Genomic DNA, 27,894 nt, shown 5'->3' on the forward strand with positions numbered 1-27,894 from the left:
GATATATTAACTTGTCTTTTTGAATATATACTCAGAAGTGGATTCACTAAGGTTTCTAAGAGCATACTCTGGGAAAAGGACAATTTCTTTAAGAAATAGTATTGTAAAAGCTGGATATCTCCATAGAGAAGAATAAAATTGGATGCCTATTTCATACTATATAAAAAAAAACTAAAATGAATTAATGGCTTAAATATAAGACTGGAACTATTAAACTCTTTAGATCAAATACGATAAAAGCCCTAGGACATTGGTCTGGACAATCATTTGTTGTATTGGACCCCAAAAGCACAGGTAGCAAAAGCAAAAACAGAAAGATAGTATTTTAAAAAGCTTCTGCACAAGCCGAACGTGGTGGCGCACACTTGTAATCCCAGAATTTGGGAGGCTGTGACAGGAGGATCACGGTTTGAGGACAGCCTCAGCTATTACTTAGTGAGGCCCTTTGCAACTCAGTGAGACCCTGTTATTTTAAAAAAAGTAATAGCAGATAGGGCTGGGGTTGTAGCTCAGAGGTAGATTCCCCACTACAGCCAAAAAAAAAAAAAAAAAAAAAAAAAAGAATACCCCAAAACTATCTGTTTTACCTTTTAACAAATAAAGAAAATAGGTATTTTGGTCCCAGTTTTATAGATAAGAGAATGAGTCTTTAAAATTAATCAATTTGGAGAGCAGTGAAAGCCTATTTTGCCTGGTTTAGACTTTGTTGTAGACATGATCAGTCATGCCAAATGTGTGAAAACAGAACCTTCCAAAAGTACTTTGCTAATCTTTGCATATGAATCTATTTTTATCTCTGACATGTTCAAGTAAAGTTTGGGGGAATATATGGAAAGAATGCTCCACTGAGCCTTTTGAATGATCTGAACACTGATACAGGTAGGGATAGGAAAGTTACAGAAGGGGATGGCATCACTACATGTGTTTAAATCTATGATCCCAGGAGTGTTCTTTTATTGTACCAAACATAATTCATACATAGTGTTGTTGGGAAATATTGGTTCCAACTAGAATTGTTACAAGTGTCAGGAAAAAGGGAGTTTTTCTAGGTATTTAAAATATAGAGCTTGCACAGTTCATATTTATTAGTGATGATAGAGATAATATTTATACAGAATGAGCAAAACCAAACAAAAACCTTGGGAGAATTAATTGTGTAGACAAATTCTAGAAACTGTCCAAGGCACTCACGAATTTAGAAAAAAAAAATTTTCCAAAGACATGTCTGTAGTTTTCTGGCTGTCATTGCAACTGCTTCTGTAGTGTTGGCTTTGATAGAAAAATCGTTTTGTGAAAATATCAAGCTTGTTCTAAGTCAATCAGTAGGGAGATGGCAAGTTTGTTTTCCTTTTGGAGATAAGGAGAAACTGAGGCCGATCTTGCTCTCAGGAAAATACAGCAGCTTTGCTTTATAGCTAGCTCTGTTTTCTGGAGGAAAGCTCAAGAGTTGTAATCTCCAAGCTACTGCATTTTAAAGCAGAAGAGGCTTCCCTCTAACTCCCAAATACTTGAACCTGGGCAGTGCTGAAAAATGCAGCCTAATTTAGGTATCAGCTAGTTTTCCACTTCTGAAGCCACAAAGTGGAATCTATTTATCTGTGCCAGAGCTAGTACTGCCCCTCTGTGGTGGTAAATCTCTCTGTTTAGATAGAATCAGGGTCAGCCTCTCAAATGAGCCCCCCCCCCCATCCCGCCCCACCCACTTAGGCTTTCTGAATCTGATTAACACTGTCAGGGAATTGTCTGATGTCTGACCTTGAGCAGCATGGTTTCCAATGTCCCCTTTATTTTCTGGCACCATTTCTGTACAGCCTTGGACCCTGACATTCCTTCCCTGTCGACTGGAGTGCCTAACTGGATCTTCTGTGGGTCTCCAGAGGGTTTTGGACCCAGTGACCTGTCATCTGTCTTCTCACCTGCTTGCATGCTGATTCATTGATGAGCTGGCATCCCAGGCCCCGCCTCCCCCTGAATCATCTGCGAGGTTGCTCTTGCTCCAGGAGAGGGGATGCTAAGCCGCACCGGCGCCGCTCTCTGCACGTGTGAACTGGCAGCCTATCTGTTGCCACAGAACTTGGGAACCATCCTGAGAAGCAGCGCGTCTTCTCCACCCTGTTACCGCTGTCTGTTTCCTGTTTCTCTAGCCTCTTAAAGGGATCCCTGAGCCAGTCACTTGCAGCTAATTCCACAGGAGTTGTAAGGCAGCCTGTGACATAAACTGAGACTGAAGTTTTCCCTCAGAGACTGTCTTTCCCCCCACCCCCATTGGCAAAGACTTCTGGCTCTCCTCAGAGGAATACCTTGTTGCTTAACATGAGTGGCTGTAGGAAACGGTGTAAACGTGAAATATTGAAATTTGCCCAGTACCTCCTCAGGCTATTAACAGGTTCTCTTCATACAGGTAATGACTTTTTTTTTTTTTTAATTGAAGCTGGCAGAGTGTGGTAACGAAGTTGAAAAAGAGTGGGAAAGGCTCACTATTTCTGTCTTGTCATTATTTCTAATGATGTCAATAAAATGTAATTGGGAGTGTTTGCTGAGATTTCACGTTTCTAGAGAGGCGTGCAGTGCAGCTCTAATTTGGGGTAGAACTGGACTCTCTGAATGTATCTTTTATGTTTTCATTGCAGTGTACTGTTAGATGTGCCTTAGTCTGAGAAAGTAGTGTCTGCAGAATGAAAAGATTTTTTTAAAAAAGCATGATTGGGCGAAGAATTTCCCCCCTCGATCCTGCTTGCTGCAGTTTACTGGAAAAGCACATAGCTATCTTGCCTGCAGGCATTTGGAAATTCTCTAGAACTCTTTGAGCATTATAATGCATAGATTGTTTTTAGTCTGTGGTCATGTAGCTCGGCAGTGAAAGAGTTAAGGACGGGTCAGTTCTTTTGGAATTTTGAGTTCTTTGAAAAATGTGAGCAGAATGTGTAAAGGGCTGAAGAGTAAAATGTCCAGGGAGGGTTTGAGGTGTGATAGTCGTTTCATTGCACTGGATTTAAATGTTTAAAAATTTTCATAATCAAAACAGACACTCTATTTCACACAGTGTTGGTAGCATATACATATACATACATATGTATCATATACATATATATAATGTTAGAATAGCATATGTGTGTGTGTGTTGTTCTAAAATTATTAGGATAAACCAACATTTCTGTTACCCATCACTTTCTTAATATCATCATTCCAGACAGGTGAGACCAAAATTAATTGACACTAATAACAGAAATTTAAAATGGATCATGAAACTTTGGAGAGAACAAAGCTGGGTTAATAGAATAGCACACTTTGATCTTGGTCCTGGAGAAAACTACTGTCAGCTTTACTTTTTCAAATCCTAACTTATATGTGCTTCTTTAAATAATTAGAAAGAAAAGTTAGGAGAGGAACCTATACACTATGATGAAAGGTTAAGAGGTGCATTTGAGCAATATTTAATTTAGACAACTATGGCTGTTAACTCAACTGTATATAGGAATATACTGATAATATGGAAAAGAAAACTTGTTTTGAAAGGATAACTGTGACAATCGAGTTATTTCAGTTTTCATTATTAAATATTAACAGATATTGAATAGATTGTCAATATCCTAATATTATGATACTGTTAATATGCAGATGATAATCTTTAAACGCTACACATTTTAGGCACTTTTGATGGTTTTAATGAATACTTATTGAGAGCTCGGACCTGAATTTTGCAACCTGAAGCTCTATTTTATTTCCAACCTACTCTTTGAATTCATATTACAAATTCTTAATCCCTTCAGTATGACCTTGGCATTACTTGTATATCTGCTTTAAACATTCCAGTTAAGGTGGCATAGCATTTAGGATACCATGTCTCATTCTCCAATTCTCAATGTGTGATCTTTTATCTTGCTGTAAAATTAAAATAATATTTTCCAAAAATAGCTTCCCAGGAGGTTTCAATGGTTATATTTTTCTTTTTGATCAAACAATTTGAGGATTTGACCTGTTTCTTACTGGACTTAGGTGTACTGTTTTGCCCCTTTTTTTTCAATCCATGTATTGAGTAGTTTTCTTAAAGTTCTGATGTCAAAGAATTTTCTGAGTAAATGGCAAACGCTTGCAAAGTTCAGAACCATTAAGCATCGCGTCAAAATTAACAGACTGTGCACAGGTTGTCTAATGACTACTTGGCAATAGATACTGTGGAATTTATGGAGAGCTAGTATGGTAGCACTATTTTGAGCCTCACTCACTGCATAGTTAGAAATCAGTGTAAATGGGATATTTTTTTGAGCCTAGGAGATTAAAAACCCAAAGATAGTACCTTTGAACCTTGAGAACTAGAACCAATAGATTATCATGAGGTAGTAGGGTAGATTTATGTCATGAGAAATGTGATTATGACAACTTGTTCCTATAAAAATTATTTTCTGTTCATTCTTTATATATTAAATGTTGTGAAATCCAGCCAGAATCTTTAGAGCTGCTCAAAATTCTACTTGGAAAAGCCAATTTATGCCCTTACTAGATGCTATGATAATATACACTGTTCATATTGTGGGATCTAATGTAAAATTCATTAGAGCACTTTCAAGTCCCTTAGCTAGTAATTAATGAAGAAGGAGGAAGCAGAGTTGAATTAGTTTAAAAAATTTGCTTTAAGTTTAGATATGGAAGAAGTTGCTAATTGTATCCTGAAAAATCAGCATATGCTTTTGTAGTTATCAGAAATTTAAAACAGTGTGAACATGCCTTGAATGATTTTTTTCTTTTAGCCCAAACAAATTTTAACCTTTCTTTTTTGATTAGTGGTATTATCTAAGAAAATAGTAATTTTGTTTTCCATTTAAAAACATGTAAATTCTGCGATATACAATTCATATTTTTGGCAGTTGCTTCTATTTGTTACAAAAAATGATTCATGCACTTATATAAACAAACAAATAAAAGGGAAACCAATTTGAAGTGCAAAGAAATTTTCCTGGACACAAACACTCTGTGATGGGTCTTATTACTATTACCACAAGTTAAAGGGAAGTGATTTCCTTTTTCGAGAGCTTTCCATGTAAGTTTTGGCAGTGCCTAGGATACCTCATGAATGCATGACCTAGTTACTGGTTTTTTCTTAATAATCTTTATGTTAGAGAATAAAAATTCAAAGGTTGAAAAATTTTCAGCATTCATAAGATTCATTCAGTTTACTAGAAACTATTTACATATTTTATTGCATCAAATCATTTTTCAAAGAGTAGATTTTACATTTTTCCTTTTTTTTTTTTTTGAGGGTCTAGGGGTGGAACCCAGGGGCACTCGACCTCCAAGCTACAATCCTACCCTATTTTTTTATTCTTTATTTTGAAACATGGTCTCACTAAGTTGCAGGAGGCCTCACTAAGTAGCAGAGGCTGTCTGTGAACCGTGATCCTCTTGTCTCAGCCTCCTGAATGCTGGGATTACAAGCGTGCGCCACCACGCCCGGATAAAAGTAGATTTTACAAATAGGTATTTTGGCTCTACTTATCACATAAATACTTTAAAATAGTTCATTGTAAAATGTAAGTACTTTGAAAGGTTTTGTTGTGAATGATAAATCACAGAAACCCATAGGTAACTATTATAAGTCAATGGCTTTCTATTTAGTAGAGTGAGGATCAATTTAATAATTATGGGCTCAATTTTTCTTATTTTCTCTCAATTTGAGACTTGCCCGTTGTTGTGCCATATTATATTCAACTGAATAAGAGGATACTGCTACCGAATATGTCCTTGTAGTTCTGAGTAAATGGAGGTGAGTTTTGAAGACTAGCAATACTTGACTTAATTTGTATAATACTTCACTTAATGATATCATGGGGACACATCCGACTTCCTATCATATTTATCTTGACAGATTACAAAAGGGGAAGTAATATTAGAGATATCCTGTTCTGAATTGTATTTTCTGTAATTGTGGACTTTAGCATGGAGTGTTTTATGGTACTTCTTTGAAGGTTGTTGCGACATTTGTCAATATTCTGTCCAACGTGTTCTTTACAAAAATCAAGCCCTGAACATATTTTCCTATTCTTAAGAATTCCCCAAACATATGTCTGAAGTGGATATTGCCTGGAGCCCTGTTTCAGGATTTAGGAATGCAAACTATAGGTGTAGTAAAGTTCAACTCTTTACCTAAGGGAAGCAAAAGCAATTTAAGCCAAGACATTCTGTTAAGCTGTGAAGTGCTGTTTAACTAGGAGATTAAAGTATTTCAAAAGTAATGAAATTATATTATTAAAAGAATGATATAGGAATTCATCATTCCATCACAGACAAAAAGATTAAGGACAGCAAGAGAAAGAGAGAAAGCACATTTTTCAAAAATTGTCATTGAGCATTTTCCTTACTTTGACACCATTGATGTTACATATAGTAAGTCAAGCCATTATAGGCTAATTATGTAAAAATGTAAATACTTGTATGTTATATCTTTAAAATGCAGAGAAAAAATATAGGTGACCCAGAGCAAAATCAGAGAATTAATGGAAACTGGTTTTAGCCAAATGCTTTTCCTTTTTCTATTTTTTCTTTTCCTCTCATGATTATAAATCACAGGATCATATGCTCCACCCCGCAGATCCTCACATTATCTCTTGTCCCTAACTTCCTGCACAAGGTGCATCCTTGAAGACCTCATATAATTAAAAATTAACAAAATTAAAATTTAATCCTGACCCCAAACTGGCAGGACTTTCCATTTCCTAGTTCACATAGCCCTGCCATGTGGCAGTTGAATATGCGGTATGTATTCCCTTGACCTGCCAGCTCTGGTTATGCTAGCCATTATTTTTGTTTTAACTTTAATTCATTCTTTCAGATTTTAGATTATTCATCTTATAGCATGGTGCAAAATTTGCATTATTTAAACACAAATAAAATGCCACTGTGTTATATGTTTTCTTGTGATCTAGTTTCATATAAAAAGCTTTCTTTTTATATGTCTTCATAGATTGTTCTGCCTTCGATTGACACCATTCCAAGTAAGAAGAAAAAATATAGTTTTAGCTTGGCTGTTAATGAATATGCTATTATATTATATTATATTATGTTGGTTTTCCATGAAAACTTGACATTTATAAACTGTAGGCGAATAATTATTTTGTTTTTGCTTAGCTTTTCACTCAAAAGTTGTGGCATATATAAGCATGTGTTAGGAGCTTGATTAAGCTCCCTGAATTCTATCTTGCTGTAAAATCTTATTAAAGGATTTCTGGTTGCAATGAAAAGAATGCCTATATATGTAAGTTACTGGTTGCCTCTTTAATTTCACAAGAAAATGTGCACATTCATTTTATATTGTATCATAGTCTATATTCTTTTCCACTTAATTTGTATATTATGTTGGCCTATAAGCCAGAAATACTTTTCTTTTTCAAAGAGAAGACTGTTTTTATTATTGTGACAATTTCAAAGTAATAGGTGGTGTAATCTCCCAGTCATAGACATGATCAGTTTAATACTGTTGTGTTTTAAATTGACAAATTATTATGTTTCATGCAGTCTACAGAGAAGAACTAATATTCATAGGAAGAGACACATTTGTCCCTCTTAGTTAAGGGAATCAGGGCTCCCTTCAGAAATATCAGTGCCTCATTTATTACTCGAAGAAATATTCAGGTTTCAAAATACAGGACAAAGATTACTGAGGATATTTATTGTACATTGATTGGGAAATGTGTCAGTTATATACATAGCAGGAAAAATTTCTTATACTTAGAAAAAGAATTTGATGAAAAGATTATACCAGCAGGGTAGAAAAAATTCAAGAAGGGGTAATATGTACTCTGAAGCTAGTAACAGAGAATTATGGAAGGGGAAGGAGTAGGACCTTTTTCTGGAGCAGGGAGAGGGAAACTGATTGTATAAGGCTGTTGTACAGAAGTGGTGGCTTTAGGATCAGCGAGGCGACTGGTCCACAGAGACCTGATGGGGAAAACTCTGATGCTGGTCTCTTTTTCCTCCTGACATCAGATGTTCTGCTTGTGCTTCCACTGGATAACATTGTGTTAGCTTTCTTCCACTGTACCAAATGCCCTAGATAATCAACTTATAATGAGAAAAGGTTTATTTTAGCTAACATTTTTGGAGTTTTCAGTTCATGATTGGTTGGCTTTGTTGCTTCAGAGCCTTGGTCAAGGCAGAACATCATGGGGGATGTACATGATGGGAGAAATTGCCCCCTTCATGGCCAGAAAATGAAAGATAAAAAGAGATAGGGGTGGAAAGAGACCCACTATTACCTTCAAAGGCATGCCCCATGACCCAAAGATCTCCCACTAGACCCTGACTTTTAAAGGTCCCACTACTGCCTAGTAGCACCACCATAGGGACCAAAATTTTAATACCTGGGCATTTGGAGGGCATTAAAAATTCAAACTATAAAAGTTCATCCCAGGTGACAATAGGAAATTTTTCTAAGCAAGAAAATATCTTGTTCTTTTTGTTATTTTGTATTCTCCTACTGTATTATCATTGAATCTAATTTTTTAGTAGGGGGATTGAACGCAGGGGCATTCTATCTTTAAGCTATACCCATAGCCTTATTTTTTATTTTTTTAAACTGGGACTCAATGAATTATAAAAGGTCTCACTAAGTTACAAAGACTGTCCTTGAACCTATGAACCTCCTGTGTCAGCCTCCCAAATACTGGGTTTGTAGGCATATACCAGCATTCCTGGCTGACTTTCTCAAAGCTTACTGACAGTGCTCATGTTGCTTTTCCTCAAAAGATACTGAAAGTAGAATGAAAAGACTAATCATATCCCTGGGTAACTATAGGGCTCCTATATCACATATTTCCCTATTTATCTTTTCCTTTGACCACAAAACCTTTTTCCAAAAATGCTCTGTATGTCCCTTAAACTTTAGAAGTAAAATAAACCTTCAAACAAAATTGACTCTTCTCAGAGAGGATGTCATTGTAATCAGACAAAATAAATGATACATAAAAAGAACGTGATGCCTGTTTTACAGGACTGTGTTACAGCTCAGTAATATATGGTTTGTGTTTCCTAGGCATGTTGAGGGATATTTTGATAAAGAATATGTTCTCTTCAAGATCATTGTTCCAGCACTGGGATCCTTCTGTGTGTTGGGGGTGGGTGGGAGTGTCTATGATCCAAGGAGCTGCCTTCCATGTGGTAGAAAGCAAAGTCCAGCGGGCCTTGATGGTATATATCACTGTTGAAGTACTCTTTGCAACCAATGCCAAACAGTTTAGCAAACAAACTGGTTTGGATCAAGCCCCTGCAAATTATGGCTCACAGCCTAATGTTAGCCATTTCTCCAGCCTGAGAGAGATACTGCAGTGGCATCAGGATGTCTCAAGATATTCCTTATTTGGGAATAATGTTCACTTTAAGGTTTTAAAGGCACATGGATAAAACTCAGCGGCAGACTAACACAAAATAATGGCTAAGAATGTTCAGCTCTTCATTTTTTTTTTTAATTTTTAGGAGCTGCATGGGTGGCCAGGGTGGAAAGAGATATGTGTATCAAGATTTGGTTAGGAGAGGAATCTCCTAAATAGTGTCCCATCATTTGACACCCATTTTTATGTGTCTCATGTCTGGCTCACTCTCTGGCTCTGTTTTGCTTCCCCTAATGTCTTTTCATCATAGTCATAATGACCATAATATAATAAACTACCTTAAAATAGGAAAAACAAAAGTTATATTTAAGAATGGGCTACCAGAGAGCTGCTGTCTCTGTTCATCTCTGTGTATGCATGCCCAGGGGTGAGCAGCTGTGTGTTGGAATTCGAGTTTTATCTCTAATCCCACATCCTGAGGCCACCTAGACACTATGAAATAGTCATCTCACAGAGACGACGTGAATCTCTCGATATATAGTTCTGCTGCTAGCAAGCATTCGACAAATGGTAATGTTTTTCACTCTCACCAATCTAGTATCTATATGATGTTTTATATGTTTAATTCCAATTAAGTTTTTACTAGTGATAATTGGATACCTAATCATTATTATGCTTCCTGGCAATTAGAATAAACAGTTATACAAAGGGCTGCAACTTTTAAATTCACTTCAATTTTATTGTATTAGTTTTCATTAACAACAATCTCTACTTATTCATTCCACCAACATTTATTAAGTGCCTATGAAGAGCCAAACCTTGTGGTTTTGCAAGCTCTGTTTTCATGACTCCCAATCGTCCCGCGTTACCTGCCAATGCAGCAAATTAATCAGAGGCAGTTACTGCAACCCAGCAACATATGCTAAGATTTCAGAAAGCAGGAGGGAGCTCGCTCTTGTGGTTTTTGCCAAGGATAGGCAAGGACGATTGACAACTTGGGTGAAGCAATGAGCCTTTGAAACACGTTCCTCATATAGATGACAGAGGGAGGCGAGGTGATTAAAGAGCTAAACAAGGGAAAGGAGAAATCTCTGTGAAGAGAGGATCATTGGGGTTATTTTTAGAAAAAGGAAGTTTAGTTAAAAAGATAAAATGTTCACACTACACGTTTAATACAGAAATTACTGGCAGAACTCACTGAGGGTCCTGTTGCCCATCTGGAGGGACACTCTGTGGCCTTTTGAGAAATCAGATAAAGAATGTCACACAAGTCATCAGTTAAACACCTGTTCAGAGCTTAGTTTTCTTTTCCTTGGAGCCCTGCTTCACTGTGTGGTATGCTGTGACTTAGTTCCTTTTGAGCTCTTGTGGTATGAGTTGTCCATCTCATGTCATTTGATCTTTAAGTGCGCCGATACTTTCCATTGGGCAGAGTCTGGTGTGCAAGTCCTATCAAGGAGATCAGAATCTTTTCAAAGACAGAAATATAACATTTAATTGTCCATCTGTCCCTGATCTCAATGTTTACTACATAGATGCTTCTCTAAAACATAACTTCTTTATATATAACATAAATATATTTCCTTGTGCATATAATTTAGTGTGGTCATTTTCAAATCACATTATTGGATTTAGGCTGTATCATTGAATAGGGAAACTAGCCCAAGACGCCTAATTTACAATGGGGATGAGATGTGAAATCAGATTTCTCGAGATAGAAGTGTTTGTTTTACTCCCTTCTCAAACTCAATTTTGCCCCGAAGAGCTATGCACTGGCTTTAATTCTCAGATGGAATGCCCCCTAGTGAGTCATTTGCTCATGAGCCAATCCAAAAAAAGCTTCTTTTACAGTGATTTTCTCTTAGGTTACTCTTTAGAAATATGTCTTTGATAGATAAAGACAGCTAAAATACTTCTGAGAGTAAAGTTAAATAATCTTAATGATTATAGCAGAAAAGCAGGCATAAGTTTAAAATACCCCAAACTAGGGTATATGGTTTACTTCTTCTCCATAAAATTTATCATAATTTAAAATATTTTATTCTGTGTATATGTAGTACTAGAGATTGAACTCAGGGGAGTTCTACCTCTGAATTACACCCTCAGCCCTTTTAATTTTTATTTGTAAATAGTTGTTATATTAAGTTACTGGCCTCAAACCTATGATCCTCCAGTTTCAGCTTCCCAAGTATTGGGATTACATGCATGTACCACTGTGCCAGTTTAAAACATTTTAGAATAATTGTCCTTGTCTATAAAAGTGGAATGTAAATATTTTTAAAAACATTTTTATTTGTAATTTAATGTCTAGACGATGCCCAGCACATATTATTTGTTAAGTAAATGGTCTTTGGATATACGGTGAAATCACCAAATTCCAGTGGTTTATAGTGGATAAATCTATGTCAACTTTGTCTCTTTCTCTGTGTTTATTATCAAGGTTATAAGGCTATATCTGTATCATTTATTTTTTATTTTGGCCCTTTAAGCTACTCATTCTAGTCTCTTCTGCAATTTTGCTGTTTTCTTATTTCTGCCCAACCCCTATCCATACTATAGAAACAGATACAGATAGCCTAGTAATCTAGAAGTCTGAATTACCTATTGTTGTAAGCTAAAGACTGTAACTACACATTTTTAATTGGGGTACATGTCATATACTGGCTCATTTGTTTTAAAACTCATGTATATTATGGTTGATTTATGTATAACTATCTAGGTTCTATACTTTGTATATTTTACATTGAATATATTATACCTTAAATAATTGGAATTTGATGTTTTAATATGATAAAATAAGTTTATATAGCTGTATAATAGAAATGAATAATTTAATAATAGAAATAGAGGCTGGGGATATAGTTCAGTGGTAGAGCACTTGCCTAGCATATGTGAGATTCTGCATTCAATCTCCAGTATTAAAATAAATAAGAAAAGAACAGAAATGTATAGGTTCTTTCAATCTTCAACTATAAAACATCAAGAACGAAAAGATACCACATCAAATGTACTATAATCCTAGCGATTTTACCAAAAATAAAATACTAACCTTTAAGTTTATCTTTTTTTAGTTGTTTCCTTCTCCTCTAGTTCAGTATTTTAACCTCTACAATGGGAAAAAGATTTCTAGTTTATCAAATCACCAGGCTAGGCTAAGAGGCTTAATGCCTGCCAAAGCAGTCATGTTCCTCTTCTGGAATATGTTAAAATATAGAGAACCTGTTTTGTTAAGGGAGCTACATAAGAGTTTCCTAACAATCTTATAATTCCCTGAGCCCAAAAAAAAAAAAAAAGTCAAGAAGCTTCAAAGCGCAATGAAGCCAATTCTATAAAAAGCTTTTAGAACTTTGAAGATCAGTTTTATTCTGTGTCTACTGGAGTTTCCCAAGGGAAACTACACAGCCAACTGCTGGGCATGTATCCAAATACATGCAAACATACCTTACAGCAATACCCTTGGAGCCACCTCCGAGTGCCAACGTAGTCCATGAACTCTGAAATTAAAAGCTTGGGCTGAACACTCTGATAGCAATAAGGACACTGTGTGTATCATGGTACTTATACACATATAAGTAGTTGTTTGTATCAGAATTTATTGTTGTATAATAAGCAGGTGAAAACAAAATGGTTTGTAAAAATCATTTGGTCTCCTGAGTGTGATGACACACACCTATAATCCCAGTATTTGGGAGGCTAAGACAAGAAGATCACAGGTTCAAGGCCAGCCTCAGCAATTTAGCAAGGCTCCCAGAAACTTAATGAAACACTGTTTCAAAAGAAAGAGCAAAGCCAGGCATGGTGGATGCACACTTGTAATCCCAGCACATGGGAGGCTGAGACAGGAGGATCCAGGTTCCCAGCTAGCCTCGGCTACTTAGTAAGGCCCTCTGCAACTTAGTGAGACCCTGTTTCAAAATAAAGAATAAAAATGGGTCTGGGGGTGTAGCTTAAAGGTAGAATGTCCCTGGGTTCAATCTCCAGCACCACATAAAAAGAATATAAAGGGCTGGGTGTGTAGCTTAATGGTAGAGCACCCCAGAGTTCAATCCCCAATATCAGAACAAAACAAAGCACCCCGAAATATTTTGTACTGCTATTATTATTGTCATTATTGTTTTATTATTATTATTGTTATTATTATTATTACTATTACTATTATTATTATTTTCCTAAAGAGACAGTTGAGATTGATATTTAGATGGCTTTACCAAGGCAGAGCATATAGTTATTCCATTTCCTAGTCATTACTGTGCTAGAGGTAAATGGCTGTTATAACCTGCCTTTGGTAGGTGCTTCAGATGGAAACTTGGTCTGCTAGAAATTCCTAGGTATGGCAGCCACAAAGATCTGAACTTAGATTTCAGCACCACCACCTCTTAGTTCTGACTTTGAGCAAGTTTGTATTCTTCCCATTGTATCAGTTTCTTCATCAGAACAATTAAGTGATCCCAGTTCAATCTACCAACAAGTACTTTTTAAAGACAGCAGGTGGGATCGGCACTCATACAAGTAGGCCTAAGTTTCTTTTGAGTACTGAAATATCAGGTGCAAATAGGGTAACTAATCTCTCTCTCTCTCTCTCTCTCTCTCTCTCTCTCTCTCTCTCTCTCTCTTGCATTCTCTCTCTCTCTTTCTCCTCCCCTCCCTCCCTCCCTTCCTTCCTTCCCTCTCTCTCTCTCTCTCTCTCTCTCTTGCATTCTCTCTCTCTCCCTCCCTCCCTCCCTCCCCCCCCCTCTCTCTTGCATTCTCTCTCTCTCTCCCTCCCTCCCTCCCTCCCTCCCCCCTCTCTCTCTCTCTTGCATTCTCTCTCTCTCTTTCCCTTTCTCTTTCTCCTCTCTCTCTTCTCTCTCTCTCTTTGGTACTAGGGATTGAACCAAGAAGCATTTTCCATCTGAGCTATACCACCCAGCCATATTTACTTTTCTTTCTGTATTTTGAAAGAGGGTTTCACTAAGTTGCAGAGAGCCCTTCTAAGTTGCTGAGGCTGGCTGAAAACCTGTGGTCATTCTGTGTCAGCATACCATCTACTGGGATTACATAAGTGCACCATGATGCCTGGCTATATGATTGTTTTGAATTCCTTAGGAAAGGTTGAAGTGAATTCACTTTTTATTAATCTAGAATGTTCAAAAAACATGTAGAATATCAGATACAAAGTCCTCCTTCAAAAGTGATATAGTTTAAAATTCATATACTTGAAGAGTCTACTTAATTATAATTTCATGTTCTATCAAAATTATCTTCTACATAAAAATGCTAGATAACATGTATGTTGCTCTGATATGTGCAAATAGATACTTTTGCTAAAAGGTTTTTAAGTCTAAAGCTTTTAAATTGTTTTTCATTAATAATTAAGTAAAATTCTCTATTTCACAAAAATACAAGATTAATATTCTATTCATTTTGGCTTTTCTACAATGTAAATAATATCTGAGCAGAAGAGGGAAACTCTTTAAACACATGATGTACTTAAACATATCAATCAGGAAACCAACCATGGGAAGGAAAGAGGGGGTTAAGGATGTGTGCATGTATATCTCGACAAGTTTTTTTTTTATCCCATTAAGATATACGACAACAATGCACTAATAAAATTTATAAAAAAGAATAGTATAGCTAAAGTGAAAACAACAATAAAACATAAAAATGAGTTACTTCAGGAGTCAATATTAAGGACATGGTTATTCATTGAATTCTTTGTAAAATATTGTAAGCTGGAAGTACACATAGATAATAAAATTCTATCTTTAGGAAAGCTAAGCAGGCTTAGTATATTATATAATTTTGCATTTTAAAACTTAAAGTATTATCAATAAAACAGTATGTAGAGAATAATTTTATTATGAAATAGTAATTTGAAAAACCTGTGTCTGTGTATATATATATATATATATATATATATATATATATATATATATATATTTGAAGATTTTTACAGGGAAATAGATGGAACTGGAGGACATTATGCTAAGTGAGATTTGTCAGTCACAAAAAAAGAAATCAGATGCTTTCCCTAATAAGCGAAAGATGGGGAGAAATGGGTAACAGGAAGAACACTAGATGGAGATACTATAGAGGAGCAAATAAGGTGACCTAACTGAGGGGATGGGAGGGGGTAAGAGGGAAACTCTCTAAAGCACATGCTGTAAACAAACATCAAAGTCAATCACTAAGCCCACCATAGGAAGGAGGGAGGGAGAAGAAATGGGGCAGGAATTGGGTAAGGGCTAATTGGGTGATGTGTACATATATGTTTATACCAGTCTTTTATCTCATTAAGATGTATGACTACAATGCACCAATAAAAACTAGAAAGAGAATATATGAAGACTACTCAGTTTATTATAAGCAAAACAGTCATTTTAAAATGCAGTGAATCGGATAAGAATTTAGGTGCATATTTCTCTTTGGTTCAATTTACCATGATAATGATATTTTTTTCCAGTAAGATGAAGAATTTCTTCTTTTTTAAAAAACTGGTGATGCATAGATCCTGAGCTCTGTACACTGATAGATCTGTGTTGGGAATTCTAGCTTCGCCAATCACTAGCTGTGTAACCCTGGGCAAATTTACTTCTCCAGGTCCAATGATCTCATCAGTAAGCAGGGATATGATAGTACCACCCTGGCAAAATTTTTACTAATTACAAAATGATACAAAGTCTTAAGATGGAGCTTGACACCATCTTTCACCATTTATTTAGTGAGCAACAGATGTTTTTGTAATAGCAATCTTCATAAGTATAGCAAATGTTTGTTGTGTCTCTAGGACATGTGGCATACTCAGAAGGTATGCTGAGGGATTTGAAAATGCTGGAGGCAACAGCTGTACCATAAAGGAGTGTAATGTTTAGGGGAGAAGATAAAACATGTATAAAAATTTTAATACAAACCTCAATGTGTTAAGTGACACAGGAGAGTTATAGACAGTATATTAGTAGACTCCTTAGAGAGGGACCACTTAGTATTGGTGGCAAGACACAGTTTTAGTGGCAGTAATATCTGAGCTGGGTTTTACTGGCTTTGGTTTAGAGATACTGAGCTGGCAATTGGACCTCCCAGGAAGAGGAAGAACAGAGAGACAGAAACAGAGAATATAAAACTTAGAGGAATTGTTAGAGAAATTCTTTATCCAGCAGATATGCATCAATTGCCTATATTTTGGGAGCACTGTTCTGAAAAGCTGGGTTACATCATTAAATAAAAGTTTCTTGTTCTCAGGTAGGGGGAAACAGATAATAAACACATCAAGTTAGTAAATTAAATTGCATGTTAGATGTGATAAATACTGTAAGTAAAACAAAACTCTAACAACAAAACCAGGGTAAGTGGGTTTGGGAAGACCTGGACATTAGAGGGTGTATAAGTTTGCTAGTGCTGGCATAACAAAATACCACAAACTACTTGGCTTAAACAACAGAAATGTATTTTGTCACTGTTATGAAAGCTTGAAACCCCAAATAAAGAGACCAGCAGATTTGACTTCATCTGAGGCATCTCTCCTTGCCTATGGCTCTTGTTGTATCCTCCTGTGGTCTTTGTTCTGCACATGTATGCTCCTGGCATCTATTTAAATTTCTTCTCAAAAGGCTATTGGACATTCGGACATATTGGATTAGGGTCCATCCTGAAGGTATCTTCTTACCTGAATCACTGCTTTAAGTACCTCATCTTCAAATGTTGTACATTCTGAGGTAGTGAAGGTTTCGACTTTGTCTTATAAATGTGTGGAGTAGAAGATTCTGACCCTAACGAGGTGTTTACACTTTAACTAGAGTGGTCGGGATAAACTCTGAGAAAATGATATTTGAGCAAAATCTCGCAGCATACAAGAGAGAATGAAAATATCTGGGAAGGCAGATTGCAGGCAGAAAAATCAACGATTACAAAGAGCCTGTGGCAGGTTTGTATTCATTAGATTCAAGAAGTAGAAAGCAGGTGAGTTAGGTAGAACAGAGGAAAACCAAAGTGAGTAATTGGAGTTGAAGGCAGAGAGTTCAGTAGAGCCATATTATCTGAGTCTTAACAGTCTATGGTGAAAACCTGAATTTTTTTTTTCTGAGAGAAATAGGCAGACATTGCAGGATTATGAGCAGGGACCTTCCATTACATTGTAAAACAGGGATCAGCAAACTAGATAACTTGCTGACCCAATCTTGCCCATTGTCTGTTTTTGCATGGTCCATTAACGAAGAATTGCCCTGATATTGTCAAATGATTTAAAAAAAGCAAAAGAAGACTATTTTTGTCACAGTTGAAAATTATATGAAATTAAAATTATTATCCAAAAATAAAGTTTGTCTAGCATAGGGTCCATGCTCATTTATTTACATAGTGTGTGTGGCTATGTGTGTGTCAGGTAGTAGAGCTAAGTAGTTATAACAGGAACTGCTTGGAAAGAATCTACAATATTTGTCATCTGAGCCTTTATAGAATCAGTTCTCTGACACCTGCTCCAGAGGGTCAAGTGAAGAGTATGGTGGGAACAAGGGATGCTCTGACCAGGATAGCAGCAGTAGGCTGTACTGGATTTTAACCTGAGTGCTAGTGAAGCAGATGGATCAGAATGCTGAGGAATATGGCCTAGGGAGGGGCTGTGGGGTTTGAGTGCATTACAGTGAGGATGCTCTGCAGGCCTGTCTGCAGAGGAGTCCATATCTCTGCAATGTTTTGTCTCCGAAGCTTTGCACCATTGCTCCTAACGTAGCGCATGGGGAAGTCCGGCAGGCTGCAGATGGCTTCAGGGAACTGATGGTAGTGTTAGTCAGGAGGCATGGATGGCTTGCAAAGGAAGAGAAGAAGGCCATAAAAAGGAAGAGTCTAGAGCGCCCTGCTCACTTGAAGCAACTTTTCCACTTTCTGTGCCAGGGAGGAACCTTCTGTGATGATATAGCAGTTTTCAAACAACTTTAAAAATATCTTGAAGTGCTAGAATACTAGTATTCTAATTATATACCCTTTGAATTAAAATAGAGTGCTTTAAGTGAGTCAGGCCGGATGCCTTTTACAATTTAGTCTTTGGGATGTGTAATATTAAAAGTCTGAAATCCAAAGAAAGCCATCCATAGATGGCCAGAGGAATTCTCCATCTGGATTTCCAGATTATCTAATTATTATGTATTTTTTAAAAGCCTAATGTTTAGCTTGGCGTTTCTTTTTTGTTTTATAGACCATATTTATCATCTAAATCTTTGATCTTACTTGTAAAGTATTTCTTTATAAATTTTTTTGTCTATGCCGAGATAATTGTACTATTCCCCTTGCCTCCTCAAATATGTGCTTTAAAAGACTGGTTGACATATTTAGTTCGTTTTTATGTATTCTTTAAATCATCTCAAAGATATATAAAATGTGTTCCTTAATAAGGAAAATATTTATTTAAAAATATGATTATAGCATTCATTATCTAATTTTACCTAATTATATTTAATTGTACATTTACACCCACTACTCAATGGATTATGTCCAGTATTAGAAATTTTCTTCACCACATATATTTTCCAATTTTATTGATCACATCTCTCTAAATGTAGGCTATGATGAAGGCCAAAACACAATACTATCCAAATATAGGAAGAATAAAGGGAACTTTTAGAAACCCTTAGAAATCTGACCTATTGAAGAGTTACATCACATAAAATAGACCTCACTGACTTATTCATAGATGACAGAATCCAGAATTCCTTCAATGAGTATATTCCTGGTGACAGAATCTTTCAGTTATAACTATTCTAAAGTTTCAACCAGTTAAAAGAAGTGTGAAATATCTGCTGAAATAAAGAGGGAAAAGGAGGATCTCTTGTTCATCTAAAAACAATACTCTTTTAGGAGGGGTGATTGTGGGCCTTTCCAGAGTTTCCAGTAAAAGTGACATCTTAGGACAAAGTTTGAGGACCACATATTTGGATTTTGTTTTCTCTTTGGAAATGTCACTTTACTACACTGAGCTATTTAAGTTAAGATGATGAGGCAATTTACTTCATATTTTCACTTTTCTTTGTTAAATATGATGAGGGGCGGTTCCTACTGTGCTTTAAATGTTTTCTTGTTTTAGAAAATAAAACACAAAAGGGTCACAAATGTTGATTATGTAAAGAGTCTAGAAGTCGTTCTAGACTGGTCAAGGTATAGAGTTGCTTCATTCCATTCCCGTTGTATTACAGAGCCACTGAGGCCCCAGGTGGCCAAGTTCACTGAGTGACATGATGCTCCACATAGTGATTTCAGAATATTTTTGTGGTCAGAACAGATTTACCTAACAGGGCAGTGACTGTGCTGAGGCTAGAAACCTATTTTCTTTCTTCAAAAGCCTAGATCACAGATCCTCCAAGTGGTAGATGCATCTATTTACCAGTAAGAAGTAAGCAGATTCCACAATTCTACACTCAGCCTTGACATTAAAATGTAGTTGGATTGTATAATAAGGAAGCAGTTCCCTTTATGTTTGCTGTCAGTCTTCTGATAGCATCAACAGACAGCCTCAAGTTACTTCAAATACATCCTTATCACTGCTCAAAAGCTGTGACTCTCCATTTTTAGCAAGAGAACAAATATGTCTCTGTCTGCAGCAAGGCCTTGGGATACATCTAAATTTTGAAGATACTTAGATTTTGCTTACAAAGTGTTTTTTTTATAAGTTTCTTGCATATACAAAAACGTGTAAATGTTTTCTTTCATGAGAATTAAACACTATTTAAAATTAAATTGATTTAACTAAAACTGAGTTACTTTAAAATTATCAATCCAGAGTTTACTCACATATGGCAAAGCTCATGCAGGAATATGAGGTGGAACACAGATACTGCACAATCACAAATGTGACCCACAATGACCGAGGTTTGGAGAAATTTCTCAAGGTACTGCCAAGGCTGTTGTAGGTGCAAATGAAAGTAGTACCATATTGGGTGAAAATCCCTGGAACAAGAGCAAGGAAACAGATTCTACTTCTTGATTTGCTAGATGAGGATATTCTACTTAACTTTCACTTCCCAAAGGTACAAAGAGTGAGGTTGCAACTCAGATTTCCAAGATAGCTTGCAAAAGTGAAAGTAATGATGTCTTTAAGATGTAATAATCAAAACAATTAAGGAACATTATCCAATCATCATAACTATTATTGGCTAAATTGACCCTGTAACTGTCATGTACTATTACATCCATCCAGAAATATGCACATTAGTTTAACACTCCAGAAAGCTTATTTGAGTCATACCTGCAATCTCATAAATGAGGTATTAATGTACTGTGTGTACACACACACACACACACACACACACACACACACACACACATCACCATAGTTTCTGAGCTGTGATTTTCCATGTCCATTACAGCCAAGTTTCCTGTTATTATTCTAAGAGATTTAGAATAGGATACAACTCAATAAATACAGCAAAGAGCCTTGAGCATGACTTTAATGCTGTTGGCTAGTCAATTATATTCTCCATTATAAATAAGATTTGTCATTAAGATTTTTATGCTAAAACATTTAAAAGACTGAGTCTACTGAGGAGACTACTGATGTGACAGTGTTTTATCTTCATAACTGTTTTCAAACACTTCCTGTGAAACGTGAGAATATTCACTGGTTGCTTTATGTCTTAAAATGAGCTCAGATTTTTGAAATCACATGCAGAATAATGTGTACAATAGTGTGTTGGTTAACTGCCCAGTAAACTTTAGTTCTTCAGCAACACTGACTACAACTCAAGTAGAAATGTTGAATCCAGTAGTAATTATTAATACATATACTGAAATCAGCTGTTTAAAAAACTGCCTAAAGTTAGCTATTTTCTTGGATAAACACAGGAGCATAGTTCATTACCCCATTATCATTAGCTTATGCAAGAATCTATGGTACATTAGTATGGTTGACTAAAAGTTAGAATGATATCTTTACCCATAGTAGATTAAATAACATTTCTATACCACTTATTTTAATATTTAGTATTAAAATAGTGTTAATTTTTTAGAAAATAGGATATGGAATAAGGCCCAATGTTAATAGAGGTTTTTATTTCAGTATTCAATTTAAAAAATAAAATGCATAATTCATTTAAATTAATTTTCTACCATCATAAGCATTGTATTTTATTTATATTTTGCTTTTAAAATCAATAATGAGCTGGGTGCAGTGGTGTACACTTGAAATCCCACTACTTGAGAGTCTGAAACAGGAAGATCACAGGCTCACAGTCAGCCTCAGCAACCTGGTAGGGCCATCTGCAACTTAATGAGACCCTGTTTCCAAATTTAAAAAAATAGTAGAATGTCTTTGGGTTCAATCCCCAGTACTACTATAAAATAAATAACATAGCTTATATTACTTAAGATTAAGTGACTTTTTGTTAAACTCAAAGTATATATATATATATATACACACACACACACATATATGTGTGTGTATTATATATATTACATATAACATATATAATATATATCATATATATATATATATGATATATATATATATTAGTCTCTCTATATATCCACCAACTAAAATACATATTTGTGTCATTTTTTAGTTACGTGACTTAATAAATCTGGATATCGGCAGGTAGTTAAAACTCTCTGGTTGCTTTCTTTATACAATTGGATTATTTGTAGAAAGCAGTTCATATCTTGAAAAAGGACATAGGAATGCTCATGGCCTCCAGTGATCCCTACCTCCTGGCACTCACTCCCTCAGTGATCTCCTTCTTACACCAGGGCTGACCTGTATCACCAGTAGACATTGACAGCTGTGATGCCACATCCTAAGGTTAGATTATGAAAAGCACTGCAGCTTCCATTCTGCCCCCCCAACCCTCTCAATTGCATTACTTACCCTGAGAAAGCAGTGGCCACATCACTAGATTGATCTATGTAGAAACCCATCTGGACAGGAACTGAGACCTCCCACCAATAGCTTCAGTATAAGTAACCATATTGGAAGCAGATTATCCAGCTCCATCTAGCCTTCCAATGATTGCAGCTCTGGTTTATATCCTGACTAAACTCAGGAGACACCTTGGATCACCTGAACCACTCCCAAAGTTCTGACCCAGAGGATCTGTGAGGATCTATGAAATCCACTGTTGAAGAGTAACTTGTTACACAGCATAGATAGCTACGACATTGTTGGGATCTCCAATGTTACCAAGACTTATCTCTCTGCTTTCTAGGGAGTATTATGATCATGTCAATGGTATCTGAACTAGAAAGAAGCAGAAAACAACCAGGAGCAAATATGCATGAAAATATTCCTGAAATATTTTCCTTTGTTTTGAGTGATAAGTAAATTATGATCAGACATTTCTTATCCCAACTGAAGATGCCAGCTAGTCAAGAGTTGGGTATTATCTCACCACAGAGGAGAAAACCAAAGTTGATAGAACTCAGGGGATTTTCCCATGGTCATACAACAACTGTGCTAGAATCATAAAGCAGATGTGCTGGTATGAAACCACTGCTTTTTACATTAAATAAACATCATCCAGGCTGTAAGACAGAATCGATGAAGTGTTCAGCCATACTACAAAAGCCTTAAGATATCTAGGAGTATTTGTTTCATTCACTTCAAGGATGAAGAGTGGGTTCAAGAGAGATGTGTTTATAAGTCAAACTTTTAGATAAGAAGAGTGTTGCTGGGGTATTATTCAGTTTTGTGAGTATCAAGCTTTTCTCTTGAGAGTCATTAGCCAGTTAAAATGAATGTTTATTTTTGCGAGCCTTGGGGTTTAATTTTCCTCTTCCTGTGCCTTGTAGCACAGGTTTCAGGCTGGTACTCTGGTGTACTGTTCAAAACAGCATAGCACTGAACAGGATTCTGAGTAACGTGATCTAGGAAAATGGCCTCCATCAATCACATAGTTCCATTAACAGAAATAGAAAAATAATGAAGTACATAGCCAAAAGAAAAACTGGGTCTTGCTGATAGTCAGAATATGATGTTGATTCTTTAAAGCAGATGATGCCCAAAGGATGCTGACATAGAAAATAACTCTGAACAGTCCCATGGGTGGGGGTGGAACTTTTCTCCAAATTACTGATCTTCTCTTATAATTCTAAGGAAGAGTAAAATCACTTTGTGATGGGAATTATAACAGGCATCTAGGCAGATAGAGAAGTCTTCTAAAAACAGATTATTGGCCCTGTAAAATTAAAACATGTTATCAATCATGCAGTTCAAAACTTTCTAGATCCCTGTAAGAGTTTTCTAAGTGTGGCTGACGACTATATGTAAAAAAAAATTGTTTTTATACCCAAATTATTCTTTTTAAATTTGGGGAAATTAGTAAGATCTGAGGGTTCATAATTCAATATTTTTGTGACACATTTTTATGTTTCTAAATCAGTTTTATGAGGCATGTGATAAAATAAGATTAAAGTCTGTTGAACACTTAGAGTATCCTGTCAACTCCGAATATGACCTATAGAAACAGCAGAAACAAAACAATATTGAGTAACCCATATTTATTTTGTTTTTATTAAGAGAAAAAGAATGGTGAAACAAGTAGACAACTTAATAAGTTACTAAAATTCTTAAATACTTTTCACTTGGCTATTTTTTAGATTCAACTATTTTTTGCCAGATGGAATTAAGGTGTAGAATTTGATTTAATATTTTAAATATGATTGATTGCTTTTGTTCTCTGAATATAATGACAATGTTATACTACAAACATTACAAAATCAGTTTGATATATTGCTCTCATCCATTTGAAATATGTGCTTTGCTCAACATGGAAGCAGATTTTAAGTGAAGACAATTTTTGTATTATTGAAAAAGGAGAAATTCTTATCAGTTATGGATAGTTCACATAAAAACAAATAGATATTTCAACAGAGGCAAATATTTTTTATGGATGATTGGAAGACTTAAATTTAATAATTATTTAAATTGAGGATTTTCTAAAATGTTTAATGTTAGGCATAGATATAATTTTTAGAATGACTAATAGCTCACACATTTCACTTTTAAAATACCCATCTTTACCCAAATATATTTTTTAAAATATATTTTAGTTCAATGTGTACACACACACAGACACACACACACACACACACACACACACACACACACATATGTGTGTACCTTGAACCCAAAAGGGACAAGGGATTTGAGTCCAAATACTTTTCAGACTTTGAGTTTATACATATAAAAATGTTTATATACAGAAAAAGATAAGATTACAGTAGTAAAGTAAAAGTAAAGTGGTCTAAAGTATACATAAAAGTGGGTCCCTCTGGGTCTCATTTTCTTCTTCAATAAATAACATAATGGGTGAGAGTATGGAGCCTGGAAGACTCTGCCTGTTTCTATAACCAGTAGTATGTAATTTTGCAATTTAATCTATATGTCATACTATCATCATGTATAAAATGAGGATAATAATAGTATTTATCTTGCCATTGTGAGTTAAAGGAATAATGTAGAAAATGCTTCAAGCTATATTTATGTTACAGTAAATGTCTCATGAGTGTTGGTCCAGTGGTTCCTGTGAATGTGATGCCAATAAAATAAGTGTTCAGGAAGTTTTAACAATGCAGGTGATAAAAACTATGGACTTATGGATTCTTATAAAAATCTATGTGTGTGTGCCTGTGTATGTATGTATGTGTGTGCTTGTGTGTTTGTGTGTGTGTGAGAGAGAGAGAGACAGAGAGACAGACAGAAGAGAGACAGAGAAACACAGAGACAGACAGACAGACACACACACACAGAGGGAGAGAGGGAGAGAGGGAGGGAGGGAGGGAGGGAGGGAGAGAGAGAGAGAGAGAGAGAGAGAGAGAGAGAGAGAGAGAGAGAGAGAGAATATGAGAATGAGAATATATGAATGAGAATAGAATGCATTAGTTCTAGGTTTGATGTTACTTCCAAGTAAACCAATTTAGAAAGCCTTATAAACCTTCCACTAGTCCTCTTCTTCTAGGGTCACTTATTGTTAGCTGACTGAGGCAGAGTCCCTAGAAGAGGTTCATTTTTTTTTAGACCATGCTTTTACTTAATATTTTAGAAAGAGCCCTGCTTCACCTGTAATTGCATGGTGGCCATCTGATTAATTTTCACATATTTTGACATGACTATGTAACCACTGAGTTTTTTCACAAATAAATTGTTTGTAATTGTATTTGTCTGGGTCTATTCTTCCATTCACATGTAGAAATAGTAGAATGCAGCTGGGCTTAGTGGTGCATCCTAATACTTGAGGTGCTGAGATAGGAGGATCATAGGTTGAGGTCAGCCTCAGTAACTTGGAAAGGCCCTTAGCAGTTTACTGAGACTCTGTTTCTAGTCCAAAAGTAAAATTTGGCAAAAAAAAAAAATCTCCCATTCTGTTGGCTCTCAGTTGAGGTTCTTGATAGTTTCCTTTGCTGTATAGAAGTTCTTCACTTTAATGCAATCCCACATACTGATTCACCTTTTAGTTTCTTATGCCATTGGGGTCTTGTTGAGAAAGTTTTTGCCTGTGCCTTTGTGTTGCAGTGTTGGACCTATGCCCTCTTCAAAGAGCCTCAAGATCTCTGGGCCAATTTCCAAGCCTTTGATCCATCTTGAATTGACTCATGTGCAGTGTGAGGAAGTAGGGTTTAATTCCATTGTTCTGCATATGGTTAACCAGTTTTGCCAACACCATTTGTTGAACAGGCTATCTTTTTTCCAGTGTATGTTTTTTGCCCCCTTGTCAAAAATCAATTGGTTGTGTGTGGAATTGTTTCTGAGTCTTCTATTCTGCTCCATTGGTCTATGTATCTGTTTTTGTGTCAGTACCATGCTGTTTTTATTACTATGGCTGTGTAGTATAATTTAAAGTCAGGTATTGTGATTCCTCCTGCATGGTAAATAAAATAAAATAAAATAAAATTTGGCTGGAGGTGTGACTCAGAGGTAGAATGCTCCTAGGTTTAATTCCAGTACCAAAAAAGGAAGGAAAAGGACAAAGAGAGGAGAAGGAAAAGAAAAATAGTAGAATGCACATTGTTTTCTGTCTTAGCTGGCTTCCTATAGTCAATGATAGGAGTCATCAAACTTTTGATTATTTTGCCAGTGAGTTTAAAAAGTATATAGGTGGTTGGGCGTGGTGGCGCACGCTTGTAATACCCGCGCTTGGGAGGCAGAGACTGGAGGATTTCGTAGGTTCGAAGCCAGCGGTGCGTGCTGGCTTAGGAGACCCTGTTTCCGAATAAAAATGTAAAAATAGGTCCGAGAGTGTAGCCCGAAGGTAGAAGGGCTTCCAGGAACCCCAGTACCACCAAAATAAAAAGTATAAAGGTGGAGAACACATAATTATTAAAGTCTTTATTTATTTATTGTTTATAAATAAAATATAAGTACTCTGTTAAATATTACATAATATATTTGTTATATTTTATTTATAATCATGGGCTACTTATAATAATTTTAGTGAAAACAACATGATTATATATACTTAATTTTGAAAAACTTGACTCTAGTTTGGTTTATTTCTGTACTCCATAACTTAGTTCTTTTTGGTTTTATATTAGCTTTTAATCAATGAAAAAGTTATCATGTAGATTGTACATCAAAATAGCGGATGCAAAACATACCCAATTATTAAATTGGGAAACACAGCATACCTAAATGTTAAATCATAATATGCACTTTTCTTCTCATCTGTGCCTTAATGCAGCAGTTACTAAATGCCCACATAATACATTTAGAATGGATTTCACTTTTAAGTAATGGAATATAATTCTGATATCAGAGAGCATCTTGATAACATCATATTACTTGGGGCCAACGTTGGTCAGATTTGAATATATCTTCATTTTGTTTACTTGTCATGTGACTGAAACCAAAGTCTCAGGAAGCTGTAGCAGAGTCACCTCTACCATGCTTTGCTCTGGATGTGTGTTAATGGTATTGTTTGGCACTCACAATTTCTTTTTGTAAGTCACTTACCTCCGTGGTTGACATTGTGAAAATTAGTTGAGATAAGGATAGAAGTATGAGCTAAGAATCAACTCAAGGAGACACCTACCAACTAGGAGATGTTGCGGCATGTGGAAAGTGAGTGGCTGAGCAGTGTGATTCAGGGACAGCCAGGGCCACTCTAGAGCTTTCTCTTCTCTGCCAGGCACCACTGTGTTTTAGCGGCATTTGATCTATGTGTTCAATAAATGTTAGTTCAACCTAATTTTCACAATACTTAAACAAATAAAAGCATCGTTTGTAATCTTTTTTAATATTTTCTTTGTGTGTGTGTCTGTATGTGTGTGTAGAAAGAGACTTAACTGTACACACAGGCAATTATCATAGATATGCAATTTTCATACAAAACATAAAACCATATTTTAGAGAACAGAGTATGGTGCAAACTCCTATTACAGCACTCTTGAGAATTTGTATCTCCGACGCTGTCTCCAGCATCCTTTCTCACATAACCTGATTCCAGGATAGTGAGCCCAACAGTAAAAATACTCCTATCCAAGCTTAAAAAATATATCATTTATGTAAAATGTCTTTAGTCCTAGCCAAGCATAGACAGCTTTCTGATAGATGCTTTGTAAACCAATGAATATATGAAAAAAATACATGGTTGGGACTAATGATGAACATGTACTATTTCTA

The 27,894-nt window shown here is 35.9% G+C and overlaps 1 protein-coding gene across 3 annotated transcripts in view; it reads left to right on the forward strand.

Moving 5' to 3' along the window:
- The window catches only part of KCNIP4 (potassium voltage-gated channel interacting protein 4), a gene marked incomplete at both ends in the record, with an annotated part of 1,202,216 nt that overhangs the window by 237,849 nt on the left and 936,473 nt on the right, over nt 1-27,894 (forward strand). The window contains one exon of one of the 3 annotated variants that reach the window (XM_080697133.1): nt 2,314-2,401. The exons of the other annotated variants lie outside the window; for them this stretch is intronic. Coding sequence (XP_080553259.1) covers nt 2,314-2,401 — 88 coding nt within the window. Of the gene's footprint in view, nt 1-2,313; nt 2,402-27,894 lie in introns of those variants that run through there. 3 annotated transcript variants of the gene reach the window in all.

This window comes from Muscardinus avellanarius (genome assembly GCF_963383645.1).
Source record: "Muscardinus avellanarius genome assembly, chromosome: 6".
Lineage (NCBI taxonomy): Eukaryota > Metazoa > Chordata > Mammalia > Rodentia > Gliridae > Muscardinus > Muscardinus avellanarius.